Raw genomic sequence first — 16,179 nt, 5'->3', positions numbered from 1 at the left:
GGGGTTACAGTTACATGAACAAGGTAATGAGTCTATTTCCTATCGAGCATTGTTATCCCCTCCTTTGTTTTTACTCTACTATCCCTTCCCTCCCCACCTTCCCAACTCCCCCCTCCCCACCCTGAAGTGTAAAGTTCATTTTCAACATAGTGTCTTGTACATGTCATTGTTACAATGGGTCGTTCCTGTATCCTTATTTCAGCATTTTGTTATTTCCCTTCCCCTCCCCAAATTAGAAAAATGTATATACAAGATGTAGGACACCAGAATCAAATACATGACAACAGGGGAAGAACATACAAAGAAACAAAAAAAAAAATCACATAGTACATTATAAGTATATTAAAAAGAACAACAAGAATGATAAAATCTATGTGTCCCTATCCTGGGGTTTGTTTCACTTAGCATCAGTTTATATGGTCATATGTACATAGCTTTTGACCTCTTCTGCTTATCCTAGTCATAAAATAGTTATTGCAGATAAGGGGAACCATGGGACTTACGTTTCTTTGGATCTGGCTTACTTCACTTAATATAATCTTTTCTAAGTCTTTTCATTTTCTAACAAATGGGGTTGAGTCATTCTTTCTGATGAGGCATAGAATTCCATTATAGATAGATAGAGGATAGATAGATAGATAGATAGATAGATAGATAGATAGATGACATTTTCTTGATCCACTTGATCTACTGAGGGCCATCTGGGTTGGTTCCATATCTTAGCTATGGTAAATAATGCTGTCTCTAGGACTTTTTATGTTATCTCGACAGCATGCACCTGCTTCTGGAAGTACAGATATGGGAACTGCCTGCCTTGTGAAGGTTTAGGCCCAGACAGAACTGTACTTCTTCCTCCTCATTCTACTTCTGCTCAATGCAAACCCCAAGTCTAATCTAGATTCAAGGGGAAGGAAAATAAAGCCTGGCTCACATTAGAAAGAATGACAAGGGATTTGGGGCTATCTTTAGTTTACCACAAACCTTCACATTTTGACAGAATCACCACAGGTATCATAATATCTAGTTGGATTTATTCCTTAAAGTGTTAATAAATCTGGGTCAGAATCTCATTTTATACAACTCCTAATAGTTACGGTTTCTCCCAAAGAACAAAGCAGCCCAATTTCTGGCCTTAGGTTAATGGAAAAATAATTTTATAGACTCTTAGAATTCAAGAACTACTTTAAAAGTATTTAAAATTCAGTTCAAATTTATACATGCCTGTTTCATAGACACAAAGATCAGATGGCATGCCTATGAAATCTAGAGAAAGTAGGTGAAATGAATTTTAATCAGCCTTTCTTTTGAAAAAACGCCAATATATTTCTGCAAGAAAATAAGCACTTCTAGAATACAACAACTATAAATCAGAAGTGTCAACTGACTTTGTTACTACCACTAGAAAAGAAGCAGCTCTAGATGGCCTGGCCCAGGAACTCGGATGTGCCCTCATTGGATATTAGAATACTCCCACTCACTTCCTGGGAGAGGTGATGGTATTTGAGTAAGATCACCAGTCTACAGAGTTAAGATATGCTATTGACTGCAAACAAGCCTGTTCATCGGTTCTCATAATTGCCATTCTTCCTTTCCTCAGAAGTCTTGCAGATACCCTTTCTGGTTATAGTGATGTTCTACTCTTCCTCCTTCCCACACTTTGCCCTTTGACTTAGCTAACTCTTCTTCCTTGTAGTGACAGAATTATATTTCTCAACTACAACCAAACTTTCTTGGAACCTACTCATTTCCCCCAGATTAAGTCACATGTTCTTGGGACAAATAATCCTTCTGTGGAATAAACAATTTTGTCAAGGCTACTTGTCTTCTCTGGGATCTTAACCCAGATATACCCCACAACAACCATGATTATCCTCTAAGAGAATCTGTGACTCAGACCAATTAGTCCAAGGGCAGATGCCACGCTGGTTCCCTTATTAACTGAAGGACACAGAAGTGTTGATAATGAAGTCATATTAATGAAGCATATCAGATGGAAGATTCAAACTCTTGCCAAAGAGGTACAGCTGATTTGCTTCTTGCCATTGTTTATTTCTTCCTTGGATCCTGTTAGACATTTCCATGTCTTTCCCATGCATTCCTTTCTTTGATAAAGCTATCCAAAGTTATCTGTAACTTCCAAACAAAGACAACACAATTTATATCAACTGGAATGAATTTGTGCATACATGCATGGATGGGTGAATTGTACAAACATTTGTTCTGTGTCCAGGTTTTTTTCTATCTAGAATGAAAGCTCTGTAATAAGAAAGTATCTTCCTAGTTTAGTATTTTATCTTGGGAACCAATCACGATGTCAAACATGTGGTAACTATTCATAAATGTGTATTGAATAAATAGATGGAGATACAAGTCTGATGTGTCTGGGGAAGAATGAGACTTCATTTTGGTGGGATGAAACCATTTTGGTCTTGGTTTTTATATTAGTGAGAAACACTGAGTTGAAATCCAGTATGGATTTCAACCTTTGGAAAACATCTGATGCTATCAGACAGTACACAGATTAAACTTTAAAATCCCTGTGTACCTTTGGATACTGATTGGCTGAAAGAGATTACTTACCAGAGTCCAGGGGGAAGAAGTCTCTTTAAACTTGGGCTGTGCAGCAGCTCTGGGAAGCAGTGGGCACTGCAGGGCTGTGTGACTCACCATAGACTGACTGGTAGGAGAGAAGTTGTGCAGCAGGAATCATGCTAACAGTCTTCCATGGCTGGTATGTGAACACAGAGCAGCCATGACAGCTGTTTGCAACAATGAGAGCTTCTAGTGATGGATGAGAATAACACTTCCTGTCTATACCACTCCCCACCAAGGAGTTGGAGTTTCTGTACCCAGATGAGTTCTAAAGCCACAGAACTCCAGGGTTGCTCTCATTCTCCAAGCCCCTCAGCACTTTCATGGCCAGCATCATAGAGATTACACTCTTCTATTTGCATGTAACTCACCAGAGGTCCTGCAGGACACTGGATTTTAATTTACTCCAACCTATGTGTCTTGGTAATTTTATGTTTTTGGTAGGATAGAACTTGCTAGTAACTTGGTCTGATGCGTGAACTGAGTTGGAGAAAGTTGTATTTCTGAGCTGTTAGCTGTCTGCTTTCTAATTAGCCTAGAAGGTGAAATAACTTGGTGTTATATTATGTCTTGTGAACAGTAAAATTGTAGATGCAAAGTCAGTTCTGAACTAGGGAATGATACTCAGCTTAGAGTCAAGGATAAATGCCTGATTTCCCAATAGTCACAATACAGTAAGCCTCGGGCCTCATGAGTCACTGGTTCTTCTTGGGGATGGTTTCAGTTCTGCCAGTTGGAGCTTGCCCTGTCTTGTTAGGAAAATAGTCTACCAGGGTACAGGTGTCTGTGTAGAGGTGAGGCATTTTGTTCAATTGTTGTAAGTCCAAAGCTACCAAATCTGTTTTAGTAACTATTTTACTTGAGACAATTCTTAATATTGATGACACTCCATAGCTTTACAATTCTGAACAGTTTTAAAAGGCTTTAGTCTAGTTAGCTAAGGAGAAATTATGTAGCCCTATGGTTAAGCTCCTTTATGCTCTAGTAAAGCAGCTCAAAACTCCGTTCTCCTGTTCTGTAGTGTGTGATCAGTTCCTTGATCTAAGCCTCACTTTCTTCTTCTGGGAAATGGAGGTCACAAGAGTACACCTCTCAAAAAACTGGTGTGAGAATTAACTACTGAACAGTAAGCACACAATAAATAGTATGGCATATATAGATTTCTTAGGATGGCAGCTTACACATTCCATATATGCAATGGTTCCGTTGAAGAGACATGTCTCCTCAGAGCTGTGACTGCTTTGACTTTTGACATACTTTGACAGGGCTCTGTGCACCTTTCAAGCCCAGGCCATGAAGAACAGGTAACTCTCACTTTGTTCTCTGAGCCACCATGTAAAAAGCAGTTAACCACGCTGGGACTTCCATGCTGGAGAGGAGAGGCTATTTGTAAGCTGTCTAGTTGACAGTCCCCTCAGAGTCCAGCCATCCTGCCAAGGGGCAAAGCATTTAGGAGATGGATCCTGTATCACCATTGTTTCGGCCCTCAACTACTGTAGTCACTAGAGTCTCTTAGCTGAGTTTCTGGAGTATATACAAGTCATTGCTACTATCCCTGTTTGCATTCCTGACCCAGCACTCACAAGAATAATAGAATGGGTATGGTGTTAAGCCACTCAATTTGAAATGGGGAACATTTAGGAAGTAATAAGAGCTGAGATAGTAATAGTATAAAAGGGAAAAATTGCCCGGTGGTGGCTCATGCCTGTAATCCCTGCCTGTAATCCTAGCTACTCAGGAGGCTGAGATCTGAGGATCATGGCTCAAACCCAGCCTGAGCAAGAAAGTCCTTGGGACGCCTGTCTCCAATAAACCACTCTGAAAAACGGAAGTGACACTGTGGCTCAAGTGGAAGAGAGCTAGCCTTAAGCTCAAGAGCTCAGAGACAGTGCCCAGGCCCAGAGTTCAAGCTCCACAGCCCACCAAAAAAAGGGGACGGGGGGAGTTTAATAATAACAATCAATCTTGATATCTAGGCATGATTTTTTTAAAAAAAGCATACATAGTTCCTAATGAATGCAAAGTTTATTTTCTTCCGAAGTTAAAAGTTCTGTGTTAATGTAAAAGCCTTCAGCAGAATGCCACATGACCACCGACAAAAAGGCTCCAAGGGAAAACACATTAGCCCAAGAAGACAGAGATTTTTCTTAACTTCTGTGCTGGAAAGAACTGAGGGGAAATGAAAGCTGAAAGTTAAAGCCTTTGGTTTAAATGGACTCCAATACATTCTATTCTAGGAGATCAATAAAGCAGTGATTTCTAAAATCAATATGCTGAGCGTTTTAACAAATGCACTTACTTATTGATGAATATTCTGACTTTTAAATCAAACACACATACTTCCTTCTGTGATCAAAATTACAGAAGATTGAAGCCAGAAAGATGAACAATATCCACTAAATTATCAGTTTAATTTTCTAAATGAGAAAAATAAAGTAAGCAAGAAAAATTCATCGTGATTAAAAACCAAACCAAACCAAACAAACAAAGAAAACCCACCATCACAATGACTTTTATCCAGCACTGGCACCTTTTATCCAGCACTGGGAAACACTCCAGAAAGGTCTATCCTGGTTTGACTCCAATCTCAGGAAAGCTATATATTTGAATCTATTGTTTCACTTGCCACAGACACACTTTTTCAAACTAAGATTGATTTACTATAATAGCCTTTTGTCTGTTTGTTTCATGATTAAGTATAAGAAATAGCCTACTAACATTATCCTTACGGTATTCCATACCCTTTATACTAGAAGATCCAAAGGATGGTCTTAAAAGCTAGGCTCTGGGAAGAGTTTGTATTTCCTAATGAGCTTTCTTTAATTAGGTTACAAAAGGCCTGGAATGCATTTGTCTTCCTTGGCACGCAGCTGTTGTAATGCATGTGGTAACTACATTTGAATCCTGGTTATCCCACTGACAGACAAGTCAGCTTAAAGCTCCATTTCTGCATTCCAGATGAGGGTGACCAGGCTGCTGCCTGTCTCAGAGTTGTGAAGATACAGTCAGATACACTGATAGAATGGCAACTATCAGGGGGGAAATATTTTTGTCTTTTTCTTCTTCTTTCTCCTCCACCCCCTCTTTTTTTTTTTAAGCAGTAAAGTATCTTCAGCCTTACATTTCTAATAAAGCAGAAAAGGTTCAGTGCTCTTCCTTACTGGGCCAAAAAAAAATGGTCATATCTGTATTGAAAATGGCAGGGCACATGTTCTATGTTTTTTATCATAATTCCAATATAAACAATTGTACTGGAAACTAGATTGACTTCCTGTTTACTTTCAGCTGGAAGATTTCAGGCTACACAAAGAAACAGGTAAAGAAAATGAAAATAATTTGATCAAATCTGATTTGAAAAGATTATAAAATTGTTTACTTCATACACACACCAAAAACATAAAGTCAATAAGGAGGGAAAACAGAAATGCTCACTTGCAAAAGTTCACATTTAATTTGCTCTCTTCAAATTTTCGTTCTACACCAAAACGATGGCAAACTCAGCTCCTCACATCACAGCTATCCAGAAAGGATTTTTTAAAGCACATAAGGCATACATTTTTCATTTATAAGAGGCTCATCTATGTTTCTTTGCCAAGGCCTCACAGAAAGACTCGATTCTAAATCCAATACAAACTTTTGCTTTGCAGAAGTTTTCCAAGATAGTAAACAGTATTTCCAATTGCACAATGCCAACAGAACTAATTAAGGCAATCTTTATAGATGGTCTCTTTTGAGAAACAGAGTAATATATCCAGAAAAACTTTCCACTATAGCTTAACCTTTGAATTACAAGAAAATTAAAAGTAGGGGCTGGGAAGGTGGCTCAGTGGTAGAGCGCTTACCTTGCATGCATGAGGCCCTGGGTTCGATTCCTCAGCATCACATAAGCAAAAAGAAAAAAGCCAGAAGTGGCGCTGTGACTCAAGTGGTAGAGCACTAGCCTTGAGCTGAAGAGCTGAGGGACAGTGCCCAGGCCCAGAGTTCAGGCCCCACAACTGGGCCCCCCCCAACAAAAAGAAAGAAAATTTAAAGTAATTGTTATCCTACAATGTTGATGAAAAGTCAGATGGCATTTTTTCTTTCATAATTGTATTTTAAAATTATTGTTATATTATGAAGGTCATGAATCCATGATTCATATTTATACCTAACGAGTGCACTCATCTATAGAAAGTCTTTACATTTTACAAATTTAGAATGCGCTAACAAGTTGGGATTGGCTTTCAAATGACATGTTAGATTAGGATCTGAATATGAACCAACTATTAGTACCCACAAGATAAATGTCAAGATAATCATACTCACTGCCTCTCTCATTGTATTTTGGTTGACATGTATTTATTGTACAAATTCAATGGAGGTTAATGTAATAATTCAATACAAATACACAGCATGTATTGACTATATCCAGATACCCCTTTATCCACTGTCTCCTTCATTTTCTCATCCACTTTTCTAAATTCGGGTCAATATTTTTTAACCATTCACGCATGAGAGAGAAAATTCAGTATTCAACTATCTTTCTTTGGATAGGTTGTTGCACACATATACACACTTATACATTAAAAGAATGCACCTTTCAAAGAGAATTATAAATAGTCTCTGGGCATGAACAAATGTACAAACTATCTTATCTTACTATGTGGAGTAAGAACTTAAAATGCAGAAAAAAAGTCATTTATTTTTGGAATTAAAAACCACAAATGTTTTGGTATATAAGAATTAGCTTATGCAGCTGGCTTGAGTAGCACAGTCTTGCAGGCCTGGCAGTCAGAGGGCTGAAGCAGAAGGCTCTTGAGTTCCAAACCTGACTGTATAACAGTAGTAAAACCCTGCCTCTTAACAGAAAAACTGCAGTTAGAAAGAATGAAAGGACAGAAATAATGAGCTTATTCAGACATCTCTTGAGTGAGAATTCAAGAACAAATGGAGTAAAAACACATACTAAAAGTTTAGGCAGATACTTAATATATTTCTAGAACAACAATATAGTAGATTCCTAGGTGATGTTGCCCAGTTTAATAGAGGCTGATCTTTCTCTATCACAAAATCTTTTGACCCATCAGCATCCTGGGAATTCAAGGACGAAAGGCAGGAGCTCAAAGCACAATAGGATATGTTTACACTGTCTGTTCCCCACAGACAAACCAAAGGGATACAGAAGTGAGAACCTAATCATATAACATATGGTATATATCATAACTCAATCTTATAACCTAACAATTTCAAAATGTATTAGGTCTAACCTAGCATCTCTCAAACTGTATTCCACAGAGCATTAATGTCAAGCAAAATATTGCTATAGCATGTGCGTGAACTAATTGAGTAGTTGTCATTAACAAGTTCATACCTAGTTTAAAAAAATTTATATGTGGATTTCAAGCTTTCCCCGTCCTGAGAAAATAGTATGTTTTGAACTGAGGTTAAGTTTTGCCGCTTATATTTCACTTTTAATTTTTTAGTAACCGAAACCTTCATCACCTACCTCCCCAAAAGACCTCTTCAATAACATTGGCTGTTGTTGGTTGTGACTGAACTGTTTCTGATTTAATAGTCTCTTGTGTGTTGCACAAGCTTCATACATAAAATGTTCTACTGGTGTACCATAAACAGGAAATTGAGTTTACTTTTTTTTTAACATTTAAGGAATTCAGAAAATTATGTCTGTTTTAGGTTTTTGTTTTTGTTTTGTCAGTCATGGAGCTTGAACTCTGGGCCTGGGTGCTAGCACTCTACCACTTGAGCCACAGCACCACTTCTGGGCTTTTTTCTGCTTATGTGGTACTGAAGAACCCAAGGCCTCATGCATGCAAGGCAAGCACTCTACCACTGTGCCACCTTCCCAGCCCCCATGTCTGTTTGACTTTTACAGGATTCTTTTGTGCAATCTGTTGAGATTGCAGTTCTATTGAAAATTAACTTTAAAAGAACAATAGAAAAGAACTGCAGTTATTCGAACAAATGTAAAGATGGCTAAAATAAGCATCTAATGAAATTAAGTCAAATAAGGATGTACCATCTGAGTTACAATCCTTAACACTCTAGTGTTAAGCACTAGGATCTAGTGCTCTTCATTGTAACCTGAAAAAATTAGTTCCTACATGATGTCCTTGGTTCGGTCCAGTTCCATCATCTGACCAAAACAACATTTCTATTACCTATTACCTCCTACTTTTTTTTTAAAAACCTCTGGCGGGACTTCTGAGACTCCTCCATACTAAACTTTAGAAAAGAAAACAAGTTTAAAAATGCATACAACACAGAACAACAACAGCAAGAGAGTGTTGCCTACTCTGAGAAACAGAGCATTGGATTCTGCCATATTCACAGGAAGAAGAAGAAAGATTTAGAGACATGGAGATGGTGGATGCTTTACTCAAGCTCATATGGTATTTCTTGGCAATTAGTGCCTTAGAGTAAAATTAGATGTTTATCCAGCCGGGTCACCTAGAATGACCCCAAGAAAGTAAAACATGGGAGAGGTAAGTCTTTATAAGAGGGATGGAAAACAGGTGGCTTGGTAATGTCCTAAGCACTGGAGAGGAGTATGAGTTTAAGAATGAAAGGCTAAAGACAAGAGTCCTCCCTAGGCCAGGATGTGGTTGAGTCAAGCAGTTACTGAATGTGAGTGTTTAGAAGCCCTCACGGAGCACCAGTGCTTCTGCTCTTCTTCAGTATCAAAATGTGTTAGGTTACTGCCCACTGCACCCCCCAATACACAAGTTCACATGTAATATCTAGACTCATATATTTAGTACCTGTTGCTTTTTTTCAAAAGGATCTAAGAAACAGAAGTACTTCCAAACAAACCAGACGTGGTGATCTGCTCCTGAAATTGTAGCTACTTGGGAGGCTGACATAGAAATGCTGTAGAATTGTGAATTGATGCCAGGCTGGACATTGTTTGGAGGGAGAGAAATATTAAATTATATATGCATGAATTTACTGCCTCTGGAAATATTTGAAAATAATAATATATGTATGTATCTGAGACAAAGTCATTTGCTTCAACAGTAGATGAGTGCACACTGCTGAGAAATGCAAATGCACACGATGACAAATTCAGGGTCTCAGAGTCTGTGTGCTCCTCATTTTAAGTAATGAACCCTGACAGCTTCTCAAGACAGCCTCCAAACCCACACACATCCGTGCCCTTCACAGCCATCCTGGAGCCACACACAGTTATTCTGTAGGGAGGGAAGTTGACCTTCAACAGCTCCCTACTGTCTGCAGAATTTGGCGTCTACTCCTCAGCGTGGACTGAGTTCTCTTAACTGCCATTCTGTCTCCTCCACCGTGCCCCTCAGCAATTCTTCTGCACTTTGTGCCTACCTCTTTGATCCTCCTTCCCCACTATCTACCTCCCACCCCCAGCTCAACACATAACTGAGCTAGCTGCTTTCCCGGTGCCCTTTCAGATTACAGGTTTATATTTCTTGTCCACTGTATTCTACCCTCCTCTAAGACCACACCTCCTTCGAAGACACACCTCCCACTAAAGACAGAACACACAGCAGAATGGGTGCTCCTTAAGTGTCTACTAAACATAAGAACAGACACAGAAAGGATGGAAAATAGTTGAAGAAAAATCTCCTTAGCTGCAATCTAATCAAAAGTCCCCCCTCAAAAATCCTGAGTAGAATCCTAATTACAATAGTGCTTCATTAATAAAATCATTATTGAAAATAATCTTACATGAAAACAAGAAGAATGTGCATCTGCCGAGATGGATAGTATTGCTTTTGGAATTCAGTAGGGAATGTGTGGTTTGCTTTTCGCTCTCAAACTCCGTGTTTTGTGCTTTTGTTTGTGTGTGTGTGTGTGTGTTTTGTAATCTCAGCTCTTGAATATCGTGGAAGGTACTGCTGCAGCTCAGCTACAGTATCCAAGGAGTTCCTAACAGAGTCCAGGAGCTCTCCTAATAGCTCCCCAAGGGCCCGGGATCATGTCACCCCTGGGGTCTCAAATAGGAGACCCCCCCAGATCCAACCCCCCCTCCTTGCTCCAGCGTCTTGGACATTGTGTCCAAGTTTGTCCTCTCCAAAAGTGTATTGGATCGTTTTTCTTTTGCTTCTGTTCCCGACTTGATTAAAGAGGAGAGAAAAAGAGTTTGACTACAAGAATGATAGTAGCAAAAGGCGCATCTGGTTTTACTTCTTAAAGTCCATCAGAGTTTGTGTTTGTGTTTTCTTGTTGTTTTTCTTCGTCTTGACAAGCAGTCCCGTGAACTTCCCGTCTGGGGACCGGGCGCGTCCAAGGCCCGCCAAGCACAGACTGCGAGTCTAAGATTTACTGGAGTAATATTTAACCCTAAACCTCGGGAGGCTCAAACTCAGAGAAGACTGAGCCTTCCTTCAGAGCTGGGTTTGGCTGTTTGTAACTAGCGTTAAAAGCAGTATTTTTAAACATAAAAATGGAAGGAAGGGAGGAAGGGAGGAAGGGAGGAAGGAAGGGAGGAAGGGAGGAAAGGAGGAAGGAAGGGAGGAAAGGAGGAAGGAAGGAAGGAAGGAGGGAGGGAAGGAGGGAGGGAGGGAGGGAAGGTGGGAGGGAGGGAGAGAGGAGGGAGGGAGGGAGCACCAGACGGAGAGGGACCCGGAGGTCCGCCGACTCCTATTCATTATCTCCGACAGCATATGGGACCATTCTCCTACTTGCCCAAACCCTTTCTTTTGCAAAAGCAAACGCAACACAAGCCTGTCCCGCTTCGCAGCAAACCCACTCTTTGTGCCTGAGTGGTGCCTCCGCCACCACCAGCAGCACTTCCTCCTCCTCCCGCCTTCTCCACCTCCCGCCTCCCGCACCTCCCGCCGGCGGCCGGCTTTTGCTCCTGCGAGGAGGCAGCGGGCTCCCTTTGCGCCGGGAAGCTCGTGGCGCGATTGGGCGACGGTCCCTGAGCCTCCAGTTTCGCGTCGGTTTCAAGGCTCCTCCCTCCTGGTGAAAGACAGACTGCGGGGCGCCTGGAAACCGGTCGGAGGGCGCGCGGGGGAGAGGAGAGCGAGCGAGTTGAGGGATTGACACAAATGGTCAGGCGGTGGCGGCGGAGGAGGAGGCGGAGGAGCAGGGGGGAGCGGAGGCCGCTGGGCTGCGGGGAGTTGCGCGCTCTGCCGGGTCGCGACCACTAGCGCGCCGCCGCCAGGCAGGAGCCTGCGAGGAGCGGGCCGGGAAGGCGGGACGCGACCCCCGGCGCGCCGGAGCCACCCGGGCTCTCCCCGCCGCCGGCGCTACATGAACCGCAAGTTTCCGCGGCGGCGGCGGCGGCTGCGGGACGCAGAGGGGAAGCCGGGGGAGCGGGTCCAGAACGGCTGGGCTTCGACGGCCGGTGCCCGCGGGGATCGGGTCTCCCCGGACGCGGGAGGTGCGGTCGCCGACCGCGCCACGACCAGCCCCAACCGACAGGCGCCCAGAAAGGAGCCGAGAAAGTATGGCTGAGGAGGAGGCGCCTAAGAAGTCCCGGGCCGCCGGTGGCGGCGCACGCTGGGAACTTTGTGCCGGGGCGCTCCCAGCCGGGCCGACCCCGGAGGAGAGGAGCGGGGACGCCGAGAGCCGCCGCCGCCGCCGCCGCCCAGCGGATCCCGGGCGTTGGGCGCGCCGGCTGCTGCTGCTGCTCTGGCTCCTGGAGGCTCCGCTGCTGCTGGGGGTCCGAGCGCAAGCTGCAGGCCAGGGACCCGGGCCGGGGCAGCAGCCACCCCCGCCTCCGCCGCCGCCGCCGCCGCCGCAGCAGCAACAGAGCGGGCAGCAGTACAACGGCGAGCGGGGCATCTCCATCCCGGACCACGGCTACTGCCAACCCATCTCCATCCCGCTGTGCACGGACATCGCCTACAACCAGACCATCATGCCCAACCTGCTGGGCCACACGAATCAGGAGGACGCGGGTCTGGAGGTGCACCAGTTCTACCCGCTGGTGAAGGTGCAGTGTTCGGCCGAGCTCAAGTTCTTCCTGTGCTCCATGTACGCGCCGGTGTGCACCGTGCTGGAGCAGGCGCTGCCGCCGTGCCGCTCCCTGTGCGAGCGCGCGCGCCAGGGCTGCGAGGCGCTCATGAACAAGTTCGGCTTCCAGTGGCCCGACACGCTCAAGTGCGAGAAGTTCCCGGTGCACGGCGCGGGAGAGCTGTGCGTGGGTCAGAACACCTCGGATAAAGGGACTCCGACGCCCTCGCTGCTGCCGGAGTTCTGGACCAGCAACCCCCAGTACGGCGGCGGCGGCGGCGGCGGAAGTCACCGCGGCGGCTACCCGGGGGGCGCCGGCTCGGCGGAGCGCGGCAAGTTCTCCTGCCCGCGCGCCCTCAAGGTGCCCTCCTACCTCAACTACCACTTTCTGGGGGAGAAGGACTGCGGCGCACCCTGCGAGCCCACCAAGGTGTACGGACTCATGTACTTCGGGCCCGAGGAGCTGCGCTTCTCGCGCACCTGGATCGGCATCTGGTCGGTGCTGTGCTGCGCCTCCACGCTCTTCACCGTGCTCACTTATCTGGTGGACATGCGGCGCTTCAGCTACCCGGAGCGGCCCATCATCTTCCTGTCTGGCTGTTACACGGCCGTGGCCGTGGCCTACATCGCCGGCTTCCTCCTGGAGGACCGGGTGGTGTGCAACGACAAGTTCTCCGAGGATGGGGCGCGCACCGTGGCGCAGGGCACCAAGAAGGAAGGCTGCACCATCCTCTTCATGATGCTCTACTTCTTCAGCATGGCCAGCTCCATCTGGTGGGTGATCCTGTCTCTCACCTGGTTCCTGGCGGCCGGCATGAAGTGGGGCCACGAGGCCATCGAGGCCAATTCGCAGTATTTTCATCTGGCCGCCTGGGCTGTGCCAGCCATCAAGACAATCACCATCCTGGCCTTGGGCCAGGTGGACGGGGACGTGCTGAGCGGAGTGTGCTTTGTGGGGCTCAACAACGTGGACGCGCTACGGGGCTTCGTGCTGGCGCCCCTCTTCGTGTACCTGTTCATCGGTACCTCCTTCCTGCTGGCGGGCTTCGTGTCCCTCTTCCGCATCCGCACCATCATGAAGCACGATGGCACCAAGACCGAGAAGCTGGAGAAGCTCATGGTGCGCATCGGCGTCTTCAGCGTGCTCTACACTGTGCCGGCCACCATCGTCATCGCCTGCTACTTTTACGAGCAGGCCTTCCGGGACCAGTGGGAACGCAGCTGGGTGGCCCAGAGCTGCAAGAGCTACGCCATCCCCTGCCCTCACCTCCAGGGAGGTGGAGGTGCCCCGCCACATCCCCCTATGAGCCCCGACTTCACCGTCTTCATGATCAAGTACCTTATGACGCTGATCGTGGGCATCACGTCGGGTTTCTGGATCTGGTCGGGAAAGACACTTAACTCCTGGAGGAAGTTCTACACCAGGCTCACTAACAGCAAACAGGGGGAGACTACGGTCTGAGATCCGGGAGTCAGCTCCATCCCAACCGTTGGCCTGCCGGGTCCCAGCCACCTCCCAAAAGCCGGCCCCTTGGGATCTCTGCCGGGCCAGCTGCTGGAGCCTTTCTCCCTAGACACTCGCTTTTTGCAGGTCCTTTCCAACAGCCCGATTCCTGCAAAACTTTCCGTCCCAGGAGCCAGAGGACCCAAGGGCCCCGACTGCCAGAGGGGCACGGACTGAGCTCCCGTCCTCACTCTGGTGCCAGGACTATGTGCTTTTATGATTGTAAATAGCCTGTGTAAGATTTTTGTAAGTATATTTGTATTTAAGGACAACCGGTCACGCGTTTTTTGTTGTTGTTGTTTGTTTCCTTTTCAAGTTTTAATTATTTGGGGGCGGTGTAACCATTTGAAGCTTTTCTCCCTTGCCTCTTTTTGAGGACTGCACAGGCAAATGGGGTAAGCCAGTGGCCTGCTCACCTTTGCAGGCTACCCTGGGAGACTGACCTACTAGGGACCCACCTCCTAAACCGAGTTCAGCTCGGGAGGGGTCACTCCCCACCCCTTTCAGCCCCTCCCTCCTCTTCTTTATGGGAACTTGTGGGTCCTTGGTCCATTTTAGTTCCTGGTTCCAAGGCTTGTCCCTTTGCCTTCCTGAAGCTGCGTGTTTGGGAACCTTCCATCGAACTCTGGCAGTGCCCCACCTCCCTTCACTCTGGTATCCAATGCCCACGTCCTCCCTCTTTGCACTTCAGTTGGTTAGAGGATGAGTAAAATAACCAATGCCAAACTTTTTGAAGTATTTTTTGGTTGAGTGAGCTCATTTCACTCACTAGTGTTTCAAACTTGCATTGGTTTGGCCAGCATCATGGAAAGATGTGGTTACAGAGATTTGGGAAGAGCATGAAGCTTTGTGTGGATTGGGAGAGCGAAGAAGGGGGTATAAAATGGCAGTTCTGTTGGTACATGGATGTCTGGCAACCTGCCTTTGGAGAGAGAGGCAGCTGCATTTAGATTTTACCCTTCTGTAAAATGGAAAGCTTTGCGAAAGTGTTGAACTTTGCTTTCCTAATAAGACAGCAGAACATAAGTCGAATATGAAAACTTGGAGATTTCACTTCAAAATGAAGTGCTGTTTTCTTATTGTAATCAAATAACAATTAGATATCAATTAGAAAATTTAAAATGTAAAAGTTGTACACTTTGAACATATTCTGATTATTACTCAGCAACACATTGTGAAGGAGGACCCCCATCCTCACCACCCATGATAACCTGGTCAAATTTCAGGAGGGGGAAAGGAGTGAAAGGAGGTGGGATCATTGATGGGCCCAGGTCCTGAAAGAACCAAATAGGGACATGTGTGCTAAAGGGAAATGTGTCCAGGTCTATCATTCAATCTTGTATGCTCCTTTTGGGATCTACAGGAATGTGTCAAATGTAAATCTTGAAAGCCATTTCAGAATATTATTTTAGTTCTCTGTGAAGAAGAGGAGAAAAGCAGTCCTTCTGATTGTATAGTTTTAAACTTTAAGAGTTTATTCAAATACCGGTCGGTACATAGGACCTAAATTTATCTATGTCTGTCATACTCTAAAATGACATTGGTCTTTGACTTTGGTATGCATTTATTCTGTTCACTATCACAAAGTCATCTATATTTATAGAAGAATAGAAGTTTATATATAAATATATATAATACCATATTTTTAATTTCGCAAATAAAAAATCAAAGTTTTGTACAAAATTATATTGTTTTGTGCTTGAAAATAATAGTGCTTTAACTGTCTGAATTGTCTATACATTTTTTTGGTGTCTCTTAGTCACTCCTGCAGCATAGAAATTTAGGTTTTCAATGAAAAAGTCTCTTTCAGTCTTCAGATCTTCTTCCAAAAAAACATTCCAAGAAAAGAATATGTTTTGATGAGAGAGGAAATTAGAGGTTTGCAAATTTTTCTTTATTCAAAGAAGATTATTAAAAGCTAAAACAAATTTTAATATTTGAGCCTTTTTTTGCAAGAGGTAAATTTAGATGACTTTTATAATATGGAAGTATATTTTTAAATCATCACCTTTGTCATGGTTTTTATGAGGTTATCTCTTTCAGAATCTCAGATCTTCCTAAGTCATAAATGGTTCCAAAATCAGTAAGTGGTTACTGTGTGTGCATAGTATTTTAACAGCAGATGGATTTTGTAATGTCTATCATTTGCTTCT

General features: G+C 44.4%; 1 protein-coding gene across 1 annotated transcript; it reads left to right on the top strand.

Annotated features, from left to right (window-relative positions):
- Positions 1-11,829: 11,829 nt before the first annotated feature.
- On the top strand, positions 11,830-15,678 carry Fzd1 (frizzled class receptor 1). Its single transcript, XM_013026103.1, has one exon. It carries the CDS (start codon positions 12,014-12,016, stop codon positions 13,982-13,984), a length of 1,971 nt encoding a protein of 656 aa, XP_012881557.1. The 5' UTR covers positions 11,830-12,013; the 3' UTR covers positions 13,985-15,678.
- The last annotated feature ends 501 nt before the right edge of the window (positions 15,679-16,179 follow it).

Source organism: Dipodomys ordii, unplaced genomic scaffold (genome assembly GCF_000151885.1).
Source record: "Dipodomys ordii isolate 6190 unplaced genomic scaffold, Dord_2.0 Scaffold90, whole genome shotgun sequence".
In the NCBI taxonomy this organism is placed as follows: Eukaryota; Metazoa; Chordata; class Mammalia; order Rodentia; family Heteromyidae; genus Dipodomys; species Dipodomys ordii.
The sequence above is the reverse complement of the archived record's forward strand: the minus strand, read 5'-3'. Positions and strand labels throughout refer to the sequence as shown.

Excerpts from the sequence above, each read along its gene's own strand:
- Fzd1 (XM_013026103.1), top strand. The coding sequence starts at position 12,014 with ATGGCTGAGGAGGAGGCGCCTAAGAAGTCCCGGGCCGCCGGTGGCGGC.